The 26,786-nt window shown below is 47.3% G+C and overlaps 2 protein-coding genes across 7 annotated transcripts in view; both read right to left on the bottom strand.

Moving 5' to 3' along the window:
• Positions 1-20,977, bottom strand: part of TRAK1 (trafficking kinesin protein 1) — a 106,273-nt gene extending 85,296 nt beyond the window's left edge. Inside the window, exon 1 of one of the 6 annotated variants that reach the window (XM_088831609.1) lies at positions 20,719-20,977. Coding sequence is in view for 5 of the 6 variants with exons in the window: in XM_055414552.2 (XP_055270527.2) it covers positions 16,448-16,538 (91 nt within the window). In the remaining variant the exon portion in view is untranslated. Of the gene's footprint in view, positions 1-16,447; positions 16,646-20,718 lie in introns of those variants that run through there. The other 5 variants (XM_055414552.2, XM_055414553.2, XM_055414556.2 and 2 more) reach the window with 5 other exon arrangements.
• Positions 20,877-26,786, bottom strand: part of LOC129547549 (uncharacterized) — a 58,238-nt gene continuing 52,328 nt past the window's right edge. The window contains exon 4 of the mRNA XM_055413292.2: positions 20,877-21,015. Coding sequence (XP_055269267.2) covers positions 20,905-21,015 — 111 coding nt within the window. The 3' untranslated portion in view covers positions 20,877-20,904. The remainder of the gene's footprint in view (positions 21,016-26,786) is intronic.

Here is a 26,786-nt window from a genome sequence, read left to right on the forward strand (position 1 = left end):
CAGTCCCTCCCACACGCCTGCCCTCTCCCTGCTTTCACCAGACATATCTCAGACTCCGCCTCGGAGCTGGATCCAGCCTCTGCCATCTTTCTGGCTTACAGAAGGGGACACTGAGGCCCTGCCAGAAGTGTGGGAAACTGGGCGAGGTCTCGTGGCTGAGCAGTATTGGGACTGGACACCAGGACCCCTGATCCTCTCCTGGGCCCCCATCCTGAGCCCACCTCCTGACACATACCCCCGCTCACATTCCAGCCCCACAGGGACAGGGACAAGCGCCAGACTTCTCTTCTCATCCTTGGTGCCTCGCTGTGGGCAGCAACCTGGGTTTCCAGGCGTGGGGAAGGACAAGCAGAGACACCCGCACAGGAGCAGAAAGAAACCGCCAAAGAAACTAGAATTTGGAGACAGAAGCACAACCTGACACTGGAAGGGCCGTGGCCTTACCTGCCACCAGAAGCAACTCTTTCTAAGAAAAAGGACAAACAATGACCCCAGTTCAGTTCCGTGCAGATGGGGTGTTAGGTTCTGAGCTGTAGCTTGATCACAGAGGACACCACCTCCTGTTACAGCAGCACAAGCAGAGACGGCTGAGCCGCTCGGCGGCCACCTTGACAAGCAGGGTCTCCGATGCGAGGTTCAAGTGCCACCTTGTGCAACTGAATGTGGCCCCGTCCACTTAGACACGCCAGAGCATTGTGCAAGCAGAGGGCAGGAAGAAGCGGGACAGAGCAAAGCCAGAAGGACCCTGCTATGGAGGCCCCAGGACGTCAAAACTAACTGCAGTGTTCTGCAGAAATAGTGACTCCAACGGGCTTGGCGTAGAAATCCACAAAAACAGACGATAGCACATCACAGATTAGACTAATTCTAACACAAAGACATAAAGCTAGAACTGCACAGAAATTTTATCTTAAAAGAAAAAATTAATTTTAGGAGATAAACCTCCAGGAAAATGCTCAAAAAATGGGAAGGGAGGGGTGGGGTGGGTTACTATTCATTTGAACTTGTTTAAACTAGGCTTCCCAGGTGGCACCAGTGGTAAAGAATCTGCTGTCAATGCAGGAGACCCAAGAGACACAGGTTCAGTCCCTGGATTGGGAAGATTCCCTAGAGCAGGAAATGGAAACTACTCCAGTATTTGCGCCTGGAAAATTTCCGTGGACAGAGGAGCCTGGCAGGCTACAGTCCACGGGGCCACAAAGAGTTAAACACAGCTGAGTGACTGAGAACATATTAAGAAATTTAAAAACAACACTTTGGTATTCCAATTTTCTAGATAGTTCCTCTTAAAAGTGTATATATTACATATAATTATTAAATCATCAGAGGAAAATTTTTTACATGAAAATAGCCAGCGTCATTGTGATTGGAATTAATGTGCTCACAGCTGAATTAGTATTTAGACAGATGGAGCTGGTGGAAATTGGAACAACACTTGGAGTAAACAGTTTGACAGCATGTTTGGAGAATCAAAATTCTGTCATGACCCTCAAACCAGTAACCTCCCACATGGGATTAAATATAAGAGAGGAATCCAAAAAATCTGGAATGCAAAATACATAAGCGTGTTTATAGTACATATCTGATAAAGCTAAAAACATGCATAGGCAGGTTCTTTGAAAAGTTAAACAAAATTACCACATGTGTGTTAGTTGCTCAGTTGTGTCCAACTCTTTGGGACCCCATGGACTATAGCCCACCAGACTCCTCTACCCATGGAATTTTCCAGGCAAGAATACTGGAGTGGGTTGCCATTCCCTTCTCCAGGGGGTCTTCCTGACCCAGGGATCGAACCCGGGTCTCCTGCATTGCAGGCAGATTCTTTACCACCCGAGCTACCATGGAAACTGGATCAAATTACCATATGATCCAGCAATTCCATTTCTGGGTATATACCCAAAAGAAGTGAAAGCAGGGACTTGACCAGATAGTTGTACACCATGTTGACAGCAGCATTATTACAACAGCCAAGAAGTAGAAGCAACCCAAGTGTCTACCAGTGGATAAACAGGTATCAAAATGTGGAGTTCCAATAACACTGGAATACTATTCAGCCTTAAAAAAAGAAGAAAATTCTGACATACGTTAGAGTATGGATGATATACCAATCAAAATAAGCCAGTCACAGAAGAGCTGAAGCTCCATGAATCCTGTTACAGGAGGCTGCTAGACTCAGCTAAGCAGAGCCGGACTGTAGGGAGGTGACTGGCAGGGGCTGAGGGAGAGGGGATCAGGGAACGGGTGTTTAATGGGCACAGTTTCATTTGCAGAAGATGATAAAGTTGAGGTAATTTATGGAGGTGATGTGTGTGCAACAAAGTGAACGCACCTAACACCAAAGAACTGTACACCTGATGATGGCTAAAACAGTAAACTTTATGTCATGTGTATTTTACTCTTTTTTTTGGCTACACGGCATGCGGGATCTTAGTTCCCCAACCAGGAATCAAACCTGCCTCCCCTGCAGTGAAATCACAAAGTCCTAACCACTGGACTGCCAGGGAGCACTTAGCTTTTTTTTTTTTAATAAAAGATGACCACTCTACTATTGTTATCTCCCACTGTATGACTTTCATTAGTATTCTGGCTACAAAGTTGCATAACTCCTGTTATTTTTAGTGTCCAATTTTGCAGAACAGGAAGTTTTTTAGGAGCAAGTATTATCGTGTTACAGCAAGAATGCCTATATAAAGTTTAATTTTCGGGTAGTCAAGTTTTTCGCACCAGTATTACTGAGATATAATTGTCTTGCAGCACTGTATGCATTTAAAGTGTACAGCATATTGATCTGACCTACACATACCACTGAAATGATGGTCATAATAAGTTTAGTGAACACTCCTCAACTCACATTGACAAAAAATTAAAGAAAGAGAAAAATTGTTTCCATGTGATAAAAACTTTTAGGACTTACTCTCTCAACAACTTCCATATATAACATACAGCAGGGTTAACTATATTCATAATGTTGTACATCATTTATGAGTTTATATACATCATTTATGTTGTACATAAATAAGTACAGTACTTATTTATCTTATAACTGGAAGGCAGTTTTAACAGCCTTCATCCAGCTCCCCCTCACCTTTAGTAACCACAAACCTGATCTCTTTTTCTATGCGTTTGTTTTTGAAATATAACTGAACTACGACACTACGTCAGTTCCTGTTACACAACACAGTGATTCAATATTTCTATGTATTTCAAAATGATCACCAGGATAGGTCTAGTTAGACTCTCTAACCAACCAAAGCTTCTACATAATTATTTACTATACTGCCCACATTGTACATTTCACACCACGACTCATTTGTTTTGCAACTAGAAGTTTGTACCACTTACTCTCTCCCTGGATCATTTTCTTTATAATCTTAAGTCTTTGTGTCATTCTTAGGATGGCCTTCCCCGTCTCAAGATTATTAATATAACCAGCAAAATTTACTTCCAGCACTCTTGTGGCTTCATTCTTAACATTCTATCTTTGAACCACCTGGATTTTATTGGGTTTGAAGGAACCTACTTCCCTGGTGGATCAGATGGTAAAGAATCTGCCTGCAATGCAGGAAATGCAGGTTCAGTTCCTGGGTTGGGAAGATCCTCTGAAGAAGGGAATGGCTACCCACTCCAGTATTCTTACCTGGAGAATTCCATGGACAGAGGAGCCTGGCAGGCCACAGTCTACGGGGTTGCAAACAGTCGGACATGATTGAGTGACTAACACATACACACTTTTTAATGTATCCAGCTGTGCTTTTTATAATGACAACAAACAGAAGCAATAATAACGGTAAATATTTATAGATGCTACCATCTTCAAGTATTTATTTCCACTGATGCATTTAAACCTCCCAACAGCCCTAAGAGGAGAAATTATTATTGTCCCCATTTTACAGAAGGGGAAACCTAAGGCACAGAGAGGTTAAATAACTGAACCGACATCACACAGTAATTATTAGACCTGGTTTTCTAACACAGAGTCTGGACCCAGTGGCCACAGCCACCACCCATGCTGCCTCTGACCCTCTGGTCTCACTGACTAAATAATTCCTCTGTATAACTCTCTTTTCTCTAAATTGTCCCCCTCTTCCCAACTTCCACTCCCTTGAGTACTTTGCTTTGAAACTTCCTGAGACAGAGAACATCACTAAAGCTTTACTTCTGACCCATTCAGAGACTTTGTCTTCAAACAGGAGCTCGTCAGACACGATTGGTCTTACTTTTGCCCTGCCTCCCGCTGGTTCTACTCTCTTGAGGTTTCATTAGTTATCTCTCTTTTGTTTTATAGACTGTGTGCCACCAGATCCTTTTTTCTTTTTTTTGTAATGATTTAGGGCAGAATTTTCTTCAAGTGTTGGAAATAGAGGGTGCCAAGCAATGTGCAGGGTGGCCTCCAACTCTGAGTTACCATCACCATTCACCCTTTGCGCTACGCAAACACTATCATTTTCTTGTGGGGGGTCATGATGTGAAAGAGAAGGAAACACTGATCTGAATGGTTCACATTCTAGTGTTAAAATATGACATCTTATGATGCTAGTGGCTTCCCAGTCACCCACACTCTCCCACTTTCCTTAGTATCAAAGACCTGGGAAGACTCATTTCTTAGCCTCCCTTATAGCAAGGTGTGACCAAGAGTGTTTAGTTCTGGTCACTGAGATGTAAGCAGTGGTTGTGGAGAGGCTTTTCTAAAGGCTGCCTTTCTAGAGTCTGGAATTTGGACATGACAGCTGGAACCTCAGTAGCCTTCTGAGAACATGAGGTGACTTTGAGGATAAAAAGCATGAGTATGGGGTAACTGAAGGACAGGAGAAGCCTGGACCTTTGAGGACAGAAGGGTTACACCAGCACTGCAGAGCCTCCCTCTGAACTTCTTTTATGTGAAAGAAAAATAAACCCTGTGAAGAGAAGGCACTGTTCTCTGCAGCAAAGCCGAAGCCTTACTGATGAAGGTAGTTCCCACCCAATTATTAACACTAGGAGATGAATCCGTTATTTCTCCCATTATCAGCAAAAATAGGGTGATTTGCTTAAACTTCATTTCACTATTCTCGCTCCTCCCAAGGGTTTTGTTGCTCCAATCTGGGGGTTCAGATCCAATTTCCTGTTTTCAAATTAACTCTTTCACACTTACATTTGCTTTCTGACTTCCAAATATGTTTACACACCTGGAATGTATAGTTAGACTCTCTCAGACCCTCACTCTGAGCAGCTGCCAGAGTTCACAGCCCAGCCCTTCTGTCTGTCTTCTCCTTCCCAAAGTCAGCCCTTTACCAGGGGACAGTGGAAGTCAGCTAACATAGGTGATAAACTTTGAGGTAAAGAATTATGTGCCATATCACAGAGACTTTATTAATAGAACAAAAATTTGTGATCCCAAAATACCTACTGTGCCTCTACCATTCAATGCAGTCAACTGTTTTATTGTTAATCTAAATTAACTTCCTGAACAGGAAATTCTGTTTATAAATGAACAATGGTTAGTTTTTCAAAACACCACATGAGATCATGTGGATATTAAAAGACTTCAAACTCATCCCTAAACAGTTCACTACAGCCTGATAATAAGCAGTTAAAATAGATAAAACAATAAAACCTAGGCATGAAACAATTCCATGTTACTTGAACCAGGTTTCAAAACCAACACAAATTCAAAATGTATTAATAGAAAATTACAAAAGATAATTTTTTACAAAGAAGAATACAAATGAAGATATATAAAGCTTTATTAAATATAATAAAGGAAAAAAATTTTAAGTTATCTCATCAGGTGACGTTGGTATGATACACAAGTGTCATGAGCAGTTAAAGTTTCTGTTCAGTGTGCACTTGAATAGCCCAGATGACTACCCAAGAAAATCTCTTGCTCTGCTCTCCAAGGCCAGGGATGAGCAAAGGAAAACAAGGATGGCAGAAACCAAGAAGTGACTTCCTGAAAGCTTATTAAAAATGCAGCCCCACCTGGGGGACATGTGAGTGTATTGGTGAGTGACAGCTATAGGGCATGGAGTGTCTTTTTAGGGAGATGAAAATGTTCCAAAATTGACTGTGGTGATGACTGCACAACCCTGTGAACATACTAAAAACCATCAAATTATACGTTATAAATGGGTGAATTACATGGTATGTGAATTCTACTTCAATGAAGCGGTTACTCACACACAAAAAATGTAACCACAAAGAATGTTAAAAAAAAAAATGTCACTAGGCACACCTACCATCTTTGGACATATCTCCAAAATCTTCCACCACACTGTTCATAAAAGATGCATCTGAATCTACCTAAAAGGTTAATCACCTTCCCCACCATTCTAGGAAAGCCCAAGGAATTTCTAATACCCTTCCAGCCATTTCTACTGAAAATGGGTCAAGTGAAATAAGAGCTCATGCTTAAAAACAATAAGCTCTGGCTTCCCAGAGAATCCAACCATATGGACCAACTGCTCATGGCTTAACAATGCTGAGCGGGTGGGGTATTACGGGACCCACCAGAAGCCCTTTGAATTTATTTATTTATTTGGCTTCTCAACTAAAAAGGGCTATTTCTCTCTTATTGAGTTGACATCCTGATACAGATCAGGGCGTGAAGGTGTAGACCAGGAGTCTACCAACTACAGTCCACTACAAAATTCAGTCCCCTGTTTTTATAATAAAAATCCCATTGGAACAGAGCTGCAGCCATTCCTTAAGGTACTGTCTGTGGCTGCTGTCAACTACAACAGAGACCACAGAACCAACAAACCTAAAACATTTACTTTCTGGCCCTTTAGGGAGAAGTATGCCAACCCCTGGCTCTAGGCCACTGGAGTCTACATCCTTCCCCCCCAACACCCACCCAGTTCCCGAGCCCAGCAGAGCTACGAGACTACGATAAAGGGCTTAAAGGTCACCGATACCACGGGGTTCTCCTGAAGACCACCTGCATGCCTCTGCCATTCAAGGCCACTCCTGCTACCTGAGGATCTTCTAAAATCCAGGTTGATCTTCCCTCACTTCCCACCCTTGCTGCGGCTCATTGTGAATGAAGTATCATTTCACAACTCTGTGACCTTGAGCTGGGCCATGGAACTTCCCTTGGCCAGTGGAATGAGAGTGGACATCACTTACAGCATATCCAATCAGAGGCTCTGAATATCCCTGTGTAGTTATATTTGTCCCCTTGAGCTCCTGTCCTCTGCCAGGAGAAGAACACGGCCCTAGACAGCTGCCGCCCTAGGGCCAGACACATGGAACAGACCTGAATTGAAGCCCAGGCGTGGAAACTTATGACCAGGAGCAAGGAATAAGTGTTGCAGTAGCCCCTGTAGAATTCGGAGTTGTTTGTTACCCAGCATTTCTATAGCAAAACCCGACTAATACATACCCAATTTAAAATCATGTAAAGTACGGCCACCGATAACTAGGAGGATGAAGTTTACTGCATAGGGATGAAATTCCATCACCATCAAGATCTCTTAACAAGTAGTCTAAGCAAGAAAGATGTGGCCATACTTGGCTTTCATAATACCCTCTTGTACAAAAATGAATTCTGGAACTATAGCAAAGAGCAGATGGGAAGAGAATAAAGGTGGGACAGATCAAGGCAGGAGAAGGCATGGGGCAGATTTCTTCTGTTCTACACATCTAAAGTTGCCAGCCCTATCTGTCAGACTCTCCAGACAATTAACTCCTCTTTCTTCCAATCCCTTTCAAAAGTTGCAAACCCCGGATTGGGGCAGGTGGCTGTCTCAAGATTAAGGCTGCCACTCCTGCTGCTAGTGCTCCCCTGATCCACTAGGTGGCGCGGCATCCGCACCCGGGCAGGCCTGCACCCTCCCTCCTGTCCCAAACAAAGGAAGGAGAGATCAGAACACTTTCAGGCTTTCTTCAGACTTAGACTTGACTCTTCCCACTTCTACTCATCACAAACCCCTACTTAAATAGAACTGAAATAGCATTGAGCAATGGAGTTCAAACCTGAAGTTATGACAACCTGAGTTGTCTGTTGTGAGGTTTTCCAATACAGAAAAAAAAAAAAAGAGTAATACTTATCAGATACACTGAAATCTAACATGCTGGACTGGACGTGAGAACAGAATTTCTACCAAAAGAGAAGGGAGGTCAGGGTCCTCCTACCCATCGTCTTTGCTTCCTCATCATCTTTCTAACCATTAATCTGCAGACCTTCCTTCTCTCCCGACAAGAACATGACCCAGGTGCATGGTCCACCACCCAGATCAAAATCCAGCTAGGGCTGAAAACCGCCTGGAAGAGGACCATTTGAGTCTTACCCTTAGCTGACTCTGGGGACCTGGGCTGTGTGTTGGCATTCTCTGGCTCCTCTAGCCACACTAGTTCATTTTCTTCCATCTGCCTTTCAAAGTCCTCGCTTGTTTGCGATTCACACTACTCCCGGCGTGTGCTCACTTGTCTGCTGTCCAGCCCCTCCAGCCGTGGCATCAGGTCCGCAGTCACCTTCCCCAACGTGCCCATCACCTCCCAGTAAGACACCATCCAACTCCCCACCTCTCCACTCCTGGACCATCCCCCTCCTGGATCACACCCCCGGTCCTCCCAGCCCTCCAGCCCTCCACTCCTTGACCCCTCCACCACATTAACCTCCATTGCCTCTGCCCATCAGCTTCACTCCCACAGCTCTTCCTCCCTCTGTGGTGAGTTTGTGGCATCCACAGGACAAAACCCAATTTTGCACGAAAACAAATGGTCCCCTTACTCTGTCCTGCAGCTGGGCTGGGTGGGTTGGGGGGAGGAATTACAAACCACGATGGGCAGACAGAGAGCCCTCGAATGCCGTGGGCTCCCAGGCTCACCACCCCTCGTCCTCCTCCAGCATGGTGCCCACAGAGGCCTTCGGGCACCAGAGACAGAAGTGAGACGGGCTGGATAGGGTCTGAAACAGCCTCTCCCTGGACAGTAAACTAGGGTAACAAAGCCTCTGCATGGCTTCCAGGTGCCTGGAGCAGGAGCTGGTTGGTCCTCTCTCTCTCCTCCTCTCCCAGAGGTTGGTGGTTCCCTCCTGAGGACTCCCAGAACTCCCAGCCCACAGGCCTCTTCTTCACTCCGTTCCCCTCTCTGCCCAAATGACCTCCATCCAAGAATTCAGAGGGCTTCCTTGGTAGCTCAGCTGGTACAGAATCCTCCTGCAATGCAGCAGACACCGGTTCAATTCCCAGGTCAGGAGGATCCCCTGGGGAAGGGATAGACTACCCACTCCAGTATTCTTGGGCTTCCCTGGTAGCTCAGATGGTCAAGAATCTGCCTGCAATGCAGGAGACCTGTGTTTGGTCCCTGGGTGGGGAAGATCCCCTGGTGGAGGGCATGGCAACCCACTCTAGTATTCTCGCTTGAAGAATCCCCAAGGATAGAGGAGCCTGGCGGGCTGCAGTCCATGGGGTCGCAAAGAGTCAGATACAACCGAGTGCCTAAGCACAGCACAGCACAAGAATTCAGAAGAGGTCCTGCACGGGCACTGCAGGCAGGGTGAGCGGAGGCCTCTCCATTCCATCCTCTCACCTCCAAGGTTTCTCTAGCTAAATCCCGGTGTTTCCCAATGAGCAGGCCAAAGCCCTTGATTATCACAGGAAGGGTGCTACCCAGACACAATAGGGAAAGGGACCAGCTTTACAACGGGCCAACTTCACCCCCTCCACATGCTGGAAAACACCAAAGAACATTAACCCAGCATGGCCTGTAACCTGTTGTCTCTACCTATGAGGTCCTGAGTCTTGGCCAACCTAGATCCATCTTGGTTGTAAAAACTTTCTACAGAGGCGGGGGTGAAAAAGAACTGTGTTTGTTTTTATGAAGTGGAGGACGGGAAGAACCGGAAAAGTGGAAGAAGGGCGAGGAGGAGAAACAGGTGGCGAGGAGAGAGGAGGGGTGGGAGGAAACAGAGCCGGAGGGAGGGAAGCGGATGAGCTGGGGAGAGAGAAGAGCAGAAAAGGGGGTAGAAAAAGAAAACGGAAAATGGAAGTTCTCCAAGAGCACCCTCTGGAACCAGAGAGCCCACTAGCCCCAGTCTCTACGGCGGTCCCTGTCCTGCATGTGAGAGCTTTTATGTCTGGCTTCTTTCACCTTGCACGCTGCTTACAAGTGCCATCCATGCTATATAGCAAGCATCAGTACTTCATCCCGTTTTATCCCTGAATCATATCCCCTGGTATGAATATACCGCATTTTGTTTATCCAATCATCAACTGATAGACATTTGGGTCTCCTTTCTGGCTATTGTGAATAACGCTGCTTGGAACACACATATAAAGTTTTGTGTGGACTTAGGTTTTCTTTTCTCTTGGGGACATAACTCGGAGGAAAACTGTTACGTCACACAGCAGCTTCTATGTTTAACCTGAAGAACCACCAGACTGCTTTCCATGGCGCAGGCTTTGGGGAAGTCTGTTACACAGTGACAGATAACTAATACAAGAGAATCAAACGAAGTCAGACGCAAGAGGCATTGAGGACAGTGAAGCACGTAGCGAGCACCCCATCACTGTTAGCTACTACTGTCAGAGCGCCTGCCCACCACGGGGCCTTTGCTCACGCCATCTTCAACATGTGGATTGCTCCTTCCCCCCTCCCTCTCTGCTGACACCTATACAGCCTTCAGATTTCCACCTAAATATGGCTTTCCTACAGGAGCCTTCTTAGAAATGCCACTTCAGAAATCCCCTTCACACAATCTCTAAGCACCCTGTACTTCTGTGACTATTGGACACAGTCACAGTTAAACAGTAATTTGTGTAACTACTTTCAAGAAATTTTTTCCTCTTCTGAGCTGTAAAAGAATCTCACCCTGGCACACCACCCTACCCTCTGTACACCCAATAGGATCTCCAGAATACCTCTTAAAGGCCAACAACCCACTAGAAAAATGAGCAAAGACAAAAAGCAGGCTGTTTGCAGAAAATGAGACAAAAGAGAAAGGAGCAACAGACTCATTCATAATTAAGAAGAAACAAAATAAGACGAAATACCATTTTGTATGACTATCTGATTAACCATGATGAAAATGGTCAATCAAACCCAAAGACCCCCGCCTCCCCACATGGATGCTGGGCACTTAATAGGTGCAGGCTGGAGGGCTGTGCTGCGATGCACACCAAATCCTAAGTTGTTAGCCCACAGACATGTGAAATAAGTGACCCAAAAGACATACATGCAAGAATGTTGTTCCTTGGGGCACTGTTAAAGAGCAAACACTGGAAACAAAGCAACTGTCAAGAGGGGACTGGCAAAAACAGTGGCTCGCTCTTGGCCGCTGAGAGGCCAGGATGGTTAACTGCCCTTAGAGCTAATACCTGCACAGCAACCCTATCCACAGGGGCAGCACCTGCCTCCTCGCTACACACTCTATTGAGGCCAGGTCCATGAAGCTACAACCAGACTTAGGCTCCATCATTTTACTTTCGTTTCTCCTTTACATTACAATAAGGCATTCCATTGTTACTTCTAAGATGATGTATTTAGAAGGATTCATTACCTATTAATTTCTGGTTAATAAAGGAGGAATTGCACAATGTTTGTTACCAAAAAAAAAAACCTATTATATCTGAGAACAAAAATAAATGGAAGATGATAATAATACAGCCAAACAATGAGCAACTATGAAGCCATTTCAAAGCATAAGGCAACATCCTATGTACTGCAATGAAGCAATCATAATATTGTTAATTTTTAAAAAGCAGATTAGGGTATACGGTATGGTCCCATAAGTGGATTTTCAGAAAAAATAATTAGGTGCATAAAAACTTACTGGAATGATTTTTTAGTGGTTAAACTGTACAGATGGAAGGGTGATTGCTAATCCACATTGACTATGCTTTGGTACAATTTTGAGTTTTACTATTTGCATGTGTTATTTTTATCATTAAAACTCTACTTAAATGAACTTAATAAAAGAGAAAAACTCACAGTGAAGGAGGTTAAACAGGGTCAGAAAATAACACTGTTGGGCCCAAACCCCAAGGATGCCTGGTTTACATGAGAGGACAGGTCTCCCCACTCTGCGCCTCCTTAAAGATGAGGGTGATATCAGTCCCTGCCCAGCAGGGGTGTGCCAAGAACAAAATGAGTTTCCAGAGCAGTGCCTGGAAGCCTGCCAGGCACAGAACAACTACCCAGTAAGTGTCAGCCTTTGCTAGGATATGTGATGGCTATTTGTCACCTAGACTGAGCCGTGGGGTACCCAGATATTTGGCCGAACATTATTCTGGGTTGTTTCTGTGACAGTGTTTTTGGATAAGATTAAGATTTAAATCGGTAGACTGAGTAGGGCAGATTCCCCCTCCATGATGTGGGCGGGCCTATCTAATCCATAGAAGGTCTGAATAGAACAAAAAGGCTGACTCTCCCTAGGGTAAGACAGAATTCCTCCTGCCTGACTGCCCTCCAGCTGACATCAGCTCTTTCCTACCTTTGAACTCAAACTGAAACACTGGCTCTTTCTAGGCTGTGTTCATCGCTCAGTCATATCTGACTTTTTGTGACCCCACGGACTGTAGTCCACCAGGCTCCTCTGTCCATGGAATTCTCCAGGCAAGAATACTGGAGTGGGTTGCCATTCCCTTCTCCAGGGGATCTCCCTAACCCAGGAATTGAACCTGGGTCTCCTGCATTGCAGGCAGATTCTTCACCATCTGAGCCACTGAGCCTGCTAATCTCTGGACTGAAATTACACCACTGCTTCTCCTGGGTCTCCAGCTTGCCAACGATATATCTTGGGACATGTCAGTGTCCATAACTGCATAAGAAAATTCCTTAGAATATGATATATAAACATATATAATATAATAAAAATATCCTGTTGGTTCTGTTTCTCAGAAAAGCCCTAACACAAGATCTATGAAATTTGATTTGTTCCAAGTCCAATTACAGCTATAAAGTTCCTGTTCATGATAGTTTCTGCTTGATTTGCTCAAGTTTGTCTGAGGTCAAGATCAGAGGGCAGAGAAGAAAGTCAAGGTTCTCTGGGCCATGCGTCCCAGAATCACCAGTGAACTGTGTGGCTGGGAGAACATTCAACCCACCTGCAAGGCATACCCAGCACTCTCTCTTGCTGAATCCCTTTCAAGTCCCTACAGCAAACCTCAGCAGAGGGGCACAAAAGGATGCTGAGAACAGAGGCGCACGTCTGGCCCTATCAGTCCCCCTAAAAGAGCAGCTTGAACACAGCGTGTGTGAAGTGACAACTGCTCTGATACTTGCAAAACAAATCAAAGTAAACCCATTATGAAAACTCGGTGCCTAAAGGAACACCCTTCAGTTCAATCGCTCAGTCGTGTCCGACTCTTTGCGACCCGGTGAATCAGTACGTCAGGCCTCCCTGTCCATGACCAACTCCCGGAGTTCACTCAAACTCATGTCCATCGAGTCAGTGATGCCATCCAGCCATCTCATTCTCTGTCGTCCCCTTCTCCTCCTGCCCTCAATCCCTCCCAGCATCAGAGTCTTTTCCAGTGAGTCAACTCGTCGCATGAGGTAGCCAAAGTATTGGAGTTTCAGCTTTAGCATCAGTCCTTCCAATGAACACCCAGGATCGACCTCCTTCAGAATGGACTGGTTGGATCTCCTTGCAGTCCAAGGGACTCTCAAGAGTCTTCTCCAGCACCATAGTTCAAAAGCATCAATTCTTCGGCGATCAGCTTTCTTCACAGTCCAACTCTCACATCCATACCACGGGAAAAACCATAGCCTTGACTAGACGGACCTTTATTGGCAAAGTAACGTCTCTGCTTTTTAATATGCTATCTAGGTTGGTCATAACTTTCCTTCCAAGGAGTAAGCGTCTTTTAATTTCATGGCTGCAATCAGCATCTGCAGTGATTTTGGAGCCCCCAAAAATAAAGTTTGACACTGTTTCCACTGTTTCCCCATCTATTTCCCATGAAGTGATGGGACCAGATGCCATGATCTTCGTTTTCTGAATGTTGTGCTTCAAGCCAACCTTTTCACTCTCCTCTTTCACTTTCATCAAGAGGCTTTTGAGTTCCTCTTCACTTTCTGCCATAAGGGTGGTGTCATCTGCATATCTGAGGTTATTGATATTTCTCCCGGCAATCTTGAGTCCAGCTTGTGCTTCTTCCAGCCCAGCGTTCCTCATGATGTACTCTGCATAGAAGTTAAATAAGCAGGGTGACAATATACAACCTTGACGTACTCCTTTTCCTATTTGGAACCAGTCTGTTGTTCCATGTCCAGTTCTAACTGTAGCTTCCCGACCTGCATACAGGTTTCTCAAGAGGCAGGTCAGGTGGTCTGATATTCCCATCCCTTTCAGAATGTTCCACAGTTTATTGTGATCCACACAGTCAAAGGCTTCAGCATAGTCAATGAAGCAGAAATAGATGTTTTTCTGGAACTCTCTTGGTTTCTCCATGATCCAGAGGATGTTGGCAATTTGATCTCTGGCTCCTCTGCCTTTTCTAAAACCTGCTTGAACACCCTTAGGAACGCTATTTGCCGCTGGGGAACTCAACGTACTGAAGCCCTTGCAAAGCACCCCTGATCAAATCTTTAATAACACTACTCTATTTTTTATTTTATTTTTTAATTTAATGCTATGCAGCACGTGGGATCTTCATTACAACACAACTAGGGATCAAACCCATGGGCCCTGCATTGGAAGTGCAGAGTCTTAACCACTGGAATGCCAGGGAAGTTCCTTTATTTTTTAATTTTAATTTATTATTTGCCAGCTTCCTAAAACAGTTTGAAATGGGCAAAGACTAACACCAATACATCAGATAAATTAAAACTTGTCCCAAATTCAGAACAAAAATGAATTATGAAGGTAAGAATATATCAGGCATCTGTAACTATAGCCTGTCAATCATATGTCAGGACTCTTACTAATAATTTTAACTAAATTTTACAGTACATGTCAAAACCCTGTCTAATAAATATTCTACCCACTCACCTAAGGATGAGGAGTGGAGGAGAAGCAAGGTCAGTGTGTTTAAAAGACAAAAGTGAGTGTTTTTGTGTTTTGCTGAAGATTAAGTGTTAGCTCTAAAACCAGCATAACAGGGCCCTCTTCCTGCACTGCACTTGCAAAAACAAACCAACTGCTAAACCAGGGCCATTCAACTGAGAGAAGCAAAGATCATTTCTAAGTTATGAACTCAGAAAAAGACGTGCAGTTCCCTAGATTCTAATTCACATTTTCTCACTCCGTGAAAGAAAGGGTGCTTCATCGTCCATTTTTTTCTGTTTCACTTAGCCAAGTAAGTACCACCAACATTATACGTTTTCAATGGAAAACACAATAAAAATTTTATACTAGACAGGAACTGATAAGACTTCACATTTAATTCATAAAAGACGTCCATAACATTTTATTTGGTGTGTTTTCAGAGGACAAGTCACCAAGTGTGACGGCTTAAATTGGTGACAGAAAATGAAATGGTGGCCCTGCAATGACAAGGACACCCACACAGGACAGTTCCCATGAGCGCAGTGGGAGCAATCTTGGCCGGGCCACAGCGAGTCCCTTCGACCCCTGCTCACCTCCAGGGCTCTGAGGGGGAGACCAGATCTCACCTGTGGACACCATCAAAAAGCTGGCCTCAGACAGATGCTCGCTGAACAGAATTACTGACCAAGCCTGAAGATATTTTAAATACACACACACCACAACATCTCTTTAATCTCCCATCCAGAGTGCGCATATGTCTTGAAACCTACAACTGAACAGAACAAGAAGAGCTCACGCTCCTGAGAAACTCACTGGTGTGTGGTCCCAGACAGACCCTGAGTAACAGCATATAGAAAGCACAAAAACTAGATGCATCAACTGTCGGACTCTGATCAGCTGAGGGGAAGCGCAGAGAAACGCTCGCCCCACATGAGACAAGCCAGAGCAGAACCGATCAGCAAGTTCATCATCACCGGGGTGTGGATGGGAGGGATGGGACCAAGCACATACAATACCAGGGGAAAAAAAGAAAACTGAGGGCAGAAAAAGAGGAACGGCGGGGGGAGACACTGTCTGCCTGTATTCTTCACCTTCTGAAAAAGCCCGTGCTGACCCAGACACCAGATGAGGCTTTAAGAAACCAGGATAAGACACAGCACCAGGAAAATCACACAGGAGGAGAGGTCAGAGGGCATCTTGGAGACCTCGGTCAGCCGCTTCAGAGAATTTCGGAGGGCAAGGTGGTGGGAGTCCTGAAGCCTGGGCCCAACTCAGATGCGCTGCTCATGGCCCCGCGGGGGTCACCCACCTCTCCTGAGCCTGGATGAGGGACTAAGAGGGAGATGAGTGGCTTCTAAGGTCCCTCCACTTTGCATGTCAGCAAGTCAATACTGCAGTTTCCCAGCCCAGGTCCAAGGACAACCTGCCAAGCTGAACAGAACAGGAGAGAAACGACTTCTCCTGGGGCCTTTCACCTCTCTGGCCACAATCTTCACAAAGAAAAGCACAGTGGACCCGCCGCGCAAACACACTCACCACATGAGCTTGTCCGAATGAGCCTGCCTGGGCAGAGTCCTGACAGAGGCTGGGCCCTCACGGGCTGCCCGAACTGAAACACCAAGGCCATGTGCAGAAAGAGACTCCAGCGGCAGTTCAGAGCAAAGAGCGATCCTCCATTAGCACCCAGCCTGGGCAGCACCTCAGCCCAGCCACCTTCTGCACCTACTCAGCTTTTCTCTGAGTTTGCTTGTTGGGGCAAATCCTAAGACTATGCACTGCCCTGGAAGCACAATGGGTTACGTAACTCCAGGCAGCCTGGGCACCCTATCGGCTCATCTCGTTAAACCACCCCAAACTGAAAAATGACGCACCCCAAAATGTGATATCCCTGGGGAGGGGGAGGGGATGCGGGGCTTTGTGCCGGGCAATTTGGCTTTGCCTAAAAATTAGAGAGGAACAAAAAGCCTGTTGTTCATCTCAGCGCTCCCTGGGAACCGGGGGTGGCGTGGATTTATCTGAGGCTGGATGCCAAGCGGTCTCCCAGGGCTGCACTTGGCAAAGCCCTCGGAGTCCACATATGTGGACTCGGTGATGCTCAAGAGCGTTTTCTGGTTTGTGTCTTCCTCCCAAAGACCAACATATAAAGCTTTAACCTGAGCATGCTCTGCATTGTCTGGCTGCCTTAAGCACGGAATGGTGGCTGTGTTTACACTCTTGTTTATCAAGTCCCTGCCAGACGTGACAGCACTGAGCTGTTTCTCAGCTGTCCCATGGCGCCGGCTACGGATGCTCCAGCAAAGAACCGCCAGCTACCACGCCCCATAGGGTTTGACGTTTCAGCACTGCCATTCTGCCATTACTCTGCCCTCGTTTGTCACGTTCGAAGTGAAACTACTTTAACAAGTGAAACACTTCCTGGATTTCACTGGCAAAGTGCCACTGGAATCCCAGTGGTGAGCTTACGTGTTCAGACAAATGAAAATGCAGCTGGGACACTGCCTCCTCAGAGAAACCCTCCTGGTCTCCCCCATCGTTTTCCCTTCAAGGCTCAGCCAGGCAGCCCTCCTTGGTGCTCTTCCGTGTGCCTGTGCTTATCATTGGTCTAACCATGCTGCATAGCCTATTTCTACTCACTTATCTGTCTCTCCACCTGGACTGTATTCCTGGCGGAGGTGGGGCAGGGAACATGTTATCTTGGGGTCACAACCTACATCAAGCCCTGCCCCTTAGAGCTCAGGGATCTTAGGCAGGATGCTGAGCCTGTCCTGATTTAGTCCCTTTACTTGCAAAAAAGGGACAACATGCCCCACTTCATGGGAATGCAGTAATAATTAAATGATACATTTCATTCACTCAACAAAATAGTTACTGAGTAATCACCGACTTGATGGACATGAGTTTGAGTGAACTCCGGGAGTTGGTGATGGACAGGGAGGCCTGGCGTGCTGTGATTCATGGGGTCACAAAGAGTCAGACACGACTGAGCGACTGAACTGAACTGAATGGTCATGTATGGATGTGAGAGTTGGACTGTGAAGAAAGCTGATCGCCAAAGAATTGATGCTTTTGAACTGTGGTGCTGGAGAAGACTCTGGAGAGTCCCTTGGACTGCAAGGAGATCCAACCAGTCCATTCTAAAGGAGATCAGTCCTGGGTGTTCATTGGAAGGACTGATGCTAAAGCTGAAACTGCAATACTTTGGCCACCTCATGCGAAGAGTTGACTCACTGGAAAAGATTCTGATGCTGGGCGGGATTGGGGGCAGGAGGAGAAGGGGACGACAGAGAATGAGATGGCTGGATGGCATCACCGACTCAATGGACGTGAGTTTGAGTGAACTCCGGGAGTTGGTGATGGACAGGGAGGCCTGGCGTGCTGTGATTCATGGGGTCGCAAAGAGTCGGACACGACTGAGTGACTGAACTGAACTGAATGGCCACATGCAGGTGCTCTTTCAGTCATGAGACTCAAGGATGCACAAAATCCTTGCCCTTGCCTTTGCGATTTCCCCAGTAGTAGTTTCTATTTAACTGCAAATTTGGTCAACAAAATGCAACCATGTCGTAGCACATGGCTAAATCTGGGGAGGAAGCTAAAGCAGGCAAGGGAGATGGGGGAGGGGTGGACCATTCTCTCTGCAGGGGACTCACTGAAGGACTCCGAGGAAAGGCCATCTGGAGACAGTACAGTAGCAATCAGAAGGCTCCCCGCGGGTAAGGCCACCCAGGAGCTGGGCAGCAGCAAGAGCAAAGGCCCTGAGGCGGGATGCTGCGGGTCTGTCCAAAAATTAGTGAGGAGGCCAGTGCATCTGGAGTGGAGTGAGCTGAAGAGGAGATGGGTCAAACGGGCACAGGAGACCCTGTCAGTTAAGCCATGGACAGAAGGAAGTCTAGGGGAGGTGAGAAGCAGAAGAGTTGAGCCATCTGACTTTGTATTTAGAAAGTCACTCCTTTGGGTAGGCAGAGACTGGACTGCACAGAGGCAAGCAAGGAAGCAGGAGGCCCAGTCAGGAGGCCACTGCAACAATCTAAGCGTGAGATGAAGGTGGCTTCGGCCAGTTACTGTCGGGGCCAGCGAGAACCAGTCAAACTCTGGACACACTGTGAACCATGAGTCACTAGACTTCCAAGTGAACCAGGGCAGGAAAGAGATAACAGAGGTCACGAGTGCCTCCAAGGCTTCTGGCCTGAGCAGCTGAAAGGGCAAAAGGACCATTTAGAAAGACTGCAAAGAAAGCAGGTGGAGGAGGAAACCAGGAGTTCACTAAAGGCCAGGTTAGTCAGAGAAGCCTATCAGGCATCCAAGTACAAATGCTGTGTTGTGGAGTCGGACCCTCACATCCGGCCTTCAGGGAGAAAGTCCAGCATGAGGGCAGACACTGGATAGTAGTCAGTGCAGAGGCAGGTTCTAACACCTGGGGCCTGGGTGAGATCACTTAGGGAGTCGCAGACCCAGGAGAGAGAAGAGCTGAGCCCTGGGGCCTCCCAGTTTCCCAGAGAGGAGCAGCCAGCCAGGTCAGGACTCAAAGCCAAGGGAGGACCACATTTTTAGGAGAAGGGGGTGGCAGTGTCAACTCCTGCCGAGAAGGCTGAGGATGGACTGCCGAACTGCACGAGGCCATCAGTACTGGGGGTATGGTGGGGTCCAAGGCTGTGCACAGTGGACACAGGAGAAAACAGGAGAAAAAGCAGAGTCAGCAAACCAAAGAGCAGAGAGGGATGCTGGCTGCGGGGAAAGAGCAAAGAAGGATTCCTTTTAAGAAGGAGGATGTGGTCACCTGCTTTTGTGCTAATAGGAGAGACAGGAGCAAGGAGAAACGGAGGGTGTGGCAGAGACAGGACAGGTGCTGGACGCGTGTCCTTTGGGGGCCAGGCAAGTAGCAGGAGGATTCAGCACACAAGTGGAGGAAGGGCTCGGCACCCGGGGGTTCGGCTGGGATCCCCGGCATCTCCACGCCCCTCTTACCCAGGAAGCTTTTGACATGGGGTGGGGTGAGGTGGGGTCCTCACTGCTTAACTGGTGAGAAAATGGTGAAAACCAACTGGAAGCAAATCTGCATATCTGAAACTGTCAACGAACATTATTTCCAACAAGAACGTGAAAGCAAACAGGGCAGAAAAGGCGAGACCTGGGCAGAAACTTCAATAAAAACGCAACTGGATGTATCACGATGCTCCTCACTGCTGTTCCACACACCAGCCCACACCATTCCCACTCACAGCCCCTCTGGTGCTGGCTCCAAACACCTATCATGAGGATCCCTCAAGGGAAGAAACAAGCCAGAGCTCCATTACAACGTGCCTGAATAGAAGGTGTTCCCAGTGCACTGGGTAGGTCGGGGGCGGATCACCCTGTTCCCAGGACACTGGGAAGGTGTGACTGACACAGGTGTCTGTAAGAGCTTGAACTTGACAGTGTGCACAGGGCCCTGCGGGGAGTTCCCCACTGCTGCAGCCCACAGCACCACGGCGTGTTATTTTCATTACACCTATTCTATGTCGGAAGAAACAGAGCCTCAGGGAGAGGGGCGAGGGATCAAACCACCCTGAGCCCCACTACGGCCGGGCGTTCTGCTCAAGACTCAGTGCTCCCATCTCTAACCTTCAGGACAATTCTATCACACAGAGTCTTCATCTCAGACAGTTCAGTTCTGGACGGCAGGTCTCACAATCCCAAAGCTGAGACTCTTTGCCCTCTGGTGGTCTCTCCTCAACCTCCAGGTCCCTCCCTGAGACCCCCTCCTGCGGCCCTACTGCTCCCCAGTCCTCACTGACTCTCCCATCCCCAGCAGGGAGAGGCCCCCTTACCGGTGATGGTGCAGGCATCTCGGTACCCTCTGCAGCTGGGCGCATCTTCCACGGCCTCGCTCACATACTGCTCCTCGGGGAAGCCCAGGCCGCAGGCTAGGACTGCATGGTTGCACGCCTCCGAAGGGGGCACAGAGTTGGCCAAAGTGTCGTCGAGCAGAGCTGTGGCGTCCAGCTTGGCAGGTTTCACGGGGAGGTGCCCACTGCCATCGGTCGCCCCACTGCCGGAGTCTGGGGCAGTCGGGCAGACAGCCCCCAGGAGGTCTGGCACTCTGGCAGCAGCTCCTCACGGGGAACCTAAGGGAAAAGTCAGAGAGAGGAGCATGCTGACTTAGAATCTCCGAAAAAAATGAACAAAATCTTCAGAAAATAAGAGCCCTGAAATGAAGCAAATTCTGCTTCCTTCGAGCCAAGGTATTTCCAACTGAATTCTTCAGTTCCGATAAAGAATTACAAGTGAAGTTCTACTCAACCACACAGGGACCAATACAGACTGAAATACAGGGCATGTGGCTTCATTTACTAACTGAAACCTGTCTGAAAGCAGCTCGAAGCAAACAGACAGACTGGACCACAGCTAAGATGAGGGCACCTTCCCTGGTATGGGGCTCCCCAGGTGCCTCAGCCGTAAAGAAATGCCTGGCAGTGCAGGCGACATGGGTTTGATCCCTGGGTCAGGAAGATCCTGGAGAACGAAATGGCAACCCACTCCAGTATTCTTGCCTGGGAAATCCCATGGAGAGAGGGGCCTGGTGGGCTACAGTCCATGGAGTCACAAAAGAGTTGAACACGACTTCGCAACTACACAACAACCCTGAAATGACCATACCCAGGCCACTTGGCAGCCACACAGAGTGTGGGAAGAGCTGTGTGTGAGCATTCTGTACAAGACACAGATCCATCTATCTGTTTGCTCAGTCACCCAGTGAGTGTCTGACTCTTAGTCCAACTCTTACCAGTCTCATTTTACAGCTGAAGGACAAGGGTCCTCAGAGAGGTTCAGAAGTTTCCAAAGGTCGCGGAGCCAGGTGTGAACTAAGAAAAGTGATAGGAACTCCATGGGAAAATGATCCTAGGCACCTGGCCACTGCCCCTCACTCTAGTGAGCGCAGACATTTCCAAGACTTCACACGGGGTTCAGGAACAAAGCGGTCACAGCCCTGGATGCTCTCTGGCTCCGGCCAACCCTGGGACACCAAGCTAAAGGCATCTTTCAGGCAGAGGAAACAAACGAGGCTTAAGCAAAGTGACAGCGGGTGGCCCTGAGAGATGAAAGCGCCTCTGTCTTACTTGGTTCTACTTGGGGAGCCTGCGGGAAGGAGAGATTTTTCTTAGCAGAGGAGTGAGAAATTCTGCAACCAGGTCAAATTGTCAGCAAAAGAGGGGCCAGGAAGCGAAGCAGGAAAAAGAACGCAAGAAGGCCAGCGGTTTTGCATTTGAGCTGAGGGGTTATCCTGCCTCTCGCTGGGGCCCTGGACCCAGGTGCCCTGACTCACTCTTCTCCTCCACTCGTGGTCAACGATTCCAGCCCCCAGGCTGTCAGAGAAGACAGGAGCTGCTCAAGCCTAATCTAGTTTGCTGCCAACAGAAAACATGTATGCATCTTCCTACAATTTCCTTCTTCTCCAGCATGGGATTTTTTTTTTTGCAGCTCAGAACTTGAGCTGAAACCCCCCAGAGCTGTGTGACACTGGAGGGATAGTTTTGCTCCTCCAGACCTCAGCCGCACCATCATGAACAAAGAAGGGACTGAATAAGCATCAGAAAACCAGTGGCCTTGCAGCTGAGCCACACCAGGAACCCCAAATACAGGTAGGCGGAGCTGCAGGAGGGCGTCTGTGTCCTCGTCAGCCCTTCCCCCACTCCCCCAGTGATATTAGCATGAACCCTCTGTGAGCCGTGTGGAGGTGACCTCTGTCAGGAGAGTCAAGTGACACTGTGCAGACAGAGCTGCCCTCTGTGAACATGAATCACCCATTTCCCAAGAGATAAAGGAAGAGCTTCCTCGAGGACAAAGTTCCTCCAGGCTGTCAGACGGAAACCAGAACAGAATTTTGGGCCTGGAGGCCCAGCAGGTGACAAGGAGAAGCCCATGCTGGGGGATGGGGGAACCCCTCCAGGATTAGCCAGGAGCCTGAGCTTTCAAGGTTTATGTTCTGAGGGGGCAGAGGTAGCCAATATATCCAGAGACTAACTTACCATCACAGTTCAGCAATTCTGAACCAACAGGTCCAAGAACAGTAAAAGTTTTCATCAAGAGACAAACTGTTTACCAGGACCATTTGGCCCTCTACCTCTACTGTGACAAACTGCCCCAAATTTAGTGTCCTGAAATAGTCATTCATCAAGTCAAGACTGCTATAGGTTATAGCAGTCCAACAAGAGCCTTGCCAGGTGGGCACCAGTCAAGGCATCAGCAAGGCTGAGCCCCTTCCTGGAGCTACAGGGAAGAACTCATATCCAAGCTTATTCAGACTGTTGGCAAGAATCAGCTACTTGTGGCTGCAGGACTGACGACCATATTTCCATGTTGGCTGTCAGCCTGGGGCTGGTCTTTGTTCCTCGGGGCTGCCCGTGTTCCTTCTCATGCTTTCCATGGGCTCCAAAAGGCCTCTCTCCAGTCCCTGCACGTGACCCCTACATCTCAGCGCCAGCAAAGGCATGTTGAGTCCACATGCTCTATCTGCTTATGCTGCATCTTTCTAGCCTCCTCTCCTGTTCTTTTCTGTTTTCAAAGGCTCATGTGATTATACTTAGATAATCCAGGACAATCTCTCTATCTTAAAGTCATGTGATCAATAACCTTATTTCCATTTGCGAAGTCCTCTTATAGCAGTACCTAGGTCACTGCTTGACTGATTAACCAGGGGATAGGAATCTTGATAGAACAACTTGAGATTTTGCCTCCCTCAAGGGCCTTTGGTTCTAAAAGAAACAGTATGCTTTAGAAGCCCCCACATTTCCCCAAGCCTAGTGAGAAGGAAACAGAGAAGGCAATGGCAAGCCACTCCAGTACCCTTGCCTAGAAAATCCCATGGATGGAGGAGCCTGGAAGGCTGCAGTCCATGGGGTCGCTACGAGTCAGACACGACTGAGCGACTTCACTTTCACACATTGGAGAGGGAAATGGCAACCCACTCCAGTGTTCTTGCCTGGAGAATCCCAGGGACAGGGGAGCCTGGAGGGCTGCCGTCTATGGGATCACACAGAGTCGGACACGACTGAAGCGACTTAGCAGCAGCAGCAGCAGCAGTGAGAAGGCAAACCAGTCAGCCCACAGCCACCCAGACTCTGTTGGTCCTAGAGGAAGATTTAGATCCAATGATGGGTACCACACAGGACTGGGTTTAGTCCCAGCTCAACCATTCCCTACAGACTATAGGGGTCAGGTCCCAGATAGACTCCTCTATAAAACGTGGGTTCCACCAACCAGTTGTCAGGTTGCTGGAAGAAGTAGACACAACAAAAGCAGATAGTGTGCCAGGCCTAGGACAGCAGGCCTGAAATGGAATTAAAAGTTAGGAGACCTGCCCTAAGGATCATAAGCATTTAAGCACCTGAATGTGAGTGGAGACATTTTTTCAATACTTATTTTTATCTTAGGAATAATAACATTAGGCCAGGGAACTTGCAGGCTATGGACGGTCCTAAAGGAAAAGAGTCATTTGAAATCAGGGTGAACACTGCAGAACCTTGACACCTGCTTCAGGATGACTTGCTTACAACCTATGAATATCTTGACTGTGGCATAACTGGCATCAGGGCTTCCCCCTCTCTGGCCAGGGCCATGTGCTTTGTTGCCATCTTCAACTACTTCTCTGAGCAAACTGCTGCCTGCTTAAAAGGCGCTAAGATGAACATGTGCTTTTTGAAAGTGCAGAGAGTCCCAGCATTCCTTGCAAAATGAGCTGCAGGTCTGGCACTGGGCTTGGTCTTTTATATACATGACCTTGTTCAAGGTTCACAACCAATAAAGTAATATCAGTATCTGCTTTATACAGGAGAGAAAATAGGCTCAGAGAGATTAAATAACTCACCCAGGATTTGAACCTAGATTTTTTTGCCTTTATCATATTTTTTTCATTGAAATTTAGTTGATTTACAATGTTGTATTAATTTCTGCTATACAGCAAAGCGATTCAGTTATACATGTATACATTCTTTTTCATATTCTTCTCCATTATGGTTTATTACAGGATGTTGAATATAGTTACCTGTACTACACAGTAGGACCCTGTTGTTTATCCATTCTATATAAAAATGCTTATATATGCTAACCCCAATGTCCCACTCCATTTCTCCCCCAACACCTTCCCCTTTGGCAACCGTAAGTCTGTTCTCTATGTCTGGGAGTTCGTTTTGCAGACGTTTGTGTCACATTTTAGAGTCCACATGTATGAACCCAGATTTAAATGGCTCCAAAGATGCTGCACTATTAGAGTTGTGAACACACTGTGCTTATGTGTTTAAAGTTGTTCTATGTCCAATGGAGAATCAGGCATTTCATGGGATCTTGGCCAATGATTGTTCTCCTGCATCTGTCTCCTGTCTTTAAAAACAAGGCTCTTGCCATAACAGAGGCAAAGGAACTCAAAACTCCATTGAGACCACTCAATTCCTTATAAGAAATACGCACACCTCAGACAGCCCAAAGATAGGGTCTGACCTTCAGGGCCATGCTGAGCTGGCTCACAGCTGATGGGCGACCGTACAGGTTTGCTCCTCTTCTACCACCTCATCTGACCTTTCTGGCCAGCTCCTTAAATAACAGGACAAGAGGCTAAAGAGTGGAAAATATGATGTAAGAGTTGAACAGCTGGAGAGGGAGGAGATGAGCTGCAGTTTTGCAGCAATAGTGCAGAACTGCCAAAAGCAGCCACTGGCCCTACAGGAGGATACTGCTCACTGAGGGCTTTCACATGGGTGTAATGCCCTTTGTCTTGTAAAATAAATCTAGAGCATAGCTTGGTAGATCTCCTCATTTTGTGAGGTAGGGATGGGGAACAGGGGTAGGGAAAAGTTAAGCGACTTGCTCAAAGTTTTCTTCATATAACTGGCAAGAAGCAGAACTGGAAGCATTTTATTTACTCAAAAATTTCAACTACTGCTACACCACGATGCTGCAGAAGGAAGGAGCAGTTTGGGAGAGGGCATATGTGACTACCCACAGAACAGGTAAGAAGACTTTGAACAGCTAGTATCAGCAACTACAGCTTCCCTGGTAGCTCAGATGATAAAGCGTCTGCAATGCAGGAGACCTGGGTTCAATCCCTGGGGTTGGGAAGATCCCCTGGAGAAGGAAATGGTAGCCCACTCCAGTACTCTTGCCTGGAAAATCCCATGGATGGAGGAGCCTGGTAGGCTACAGTCCATGGGGTCGCAAAGAGTCAGACACAACTAAATGACTTCACTTTCACAGCCAGAAAGTCGGAGCCATATTAGGAACCAAAGGCACAGGAAAGGAGATGCCCTATGGTCTCCAGGAGAGCTATCGCGGCCTTTTGTGAAGTCCTATGAGACCCCTGAGGGTCCCTAGCAAAGGAGAGGCTGGGACAGCTGGAGACTAAGACTAGAATGACTGAAGGAAGAACTTGAGCATGGAATGGGGGCTGCACACGTGTACCCATCACGTGTGACCAACACCTGTGCCGTCACGTGCCCTCGTCTCGTGTCCCCACCACGTGTCGCTGACCCATGCAGCAGAGACGTGCGCCCGTCACGTGCCCCTGACCCGTACACCAGATGGGTGTACCTGTCACGTGAGTGGCTCCTATATATGCGCCCAGTATGTGAGGGACACCTCTGTGTCTTTCCTCCCTGGCTCTCTCTCTCTTCCACACATTCTCATGCCTAGGCACCCGCATACACATGTGAAATAAATTTCATTCTTAAGGCTATACTGTTCTCCAGCTCTGAAGGTGAATCTCACCCCATCCCACCCACCCCACTATTTTTTTAAAATCAAGAATCACTCAAAGAAAACTTCCGTCACTCAAGGCAATGACTGACCAAGCTTAGTCCCATAACTCAACCTTCTCTTTCTAAACTGTGCTAAGGACAGAAACAAA

Source organism: Moschus berezovskii, chromosome 24 (assembly GCF_049115385.1).
Source record: "Moschus berezovskii isolate FMDL1 chromosome 24, NW_MosBer_1.0, whole genome shotgun sequence".
In the NCBI taxonomy this organism is placed as follows: domain Eukaryota; kingdom Metazoa; phylum Chordata; class Mammalia; order Artiodactyla; family Moschidae; genus Moschus; species Moschus berezovskii.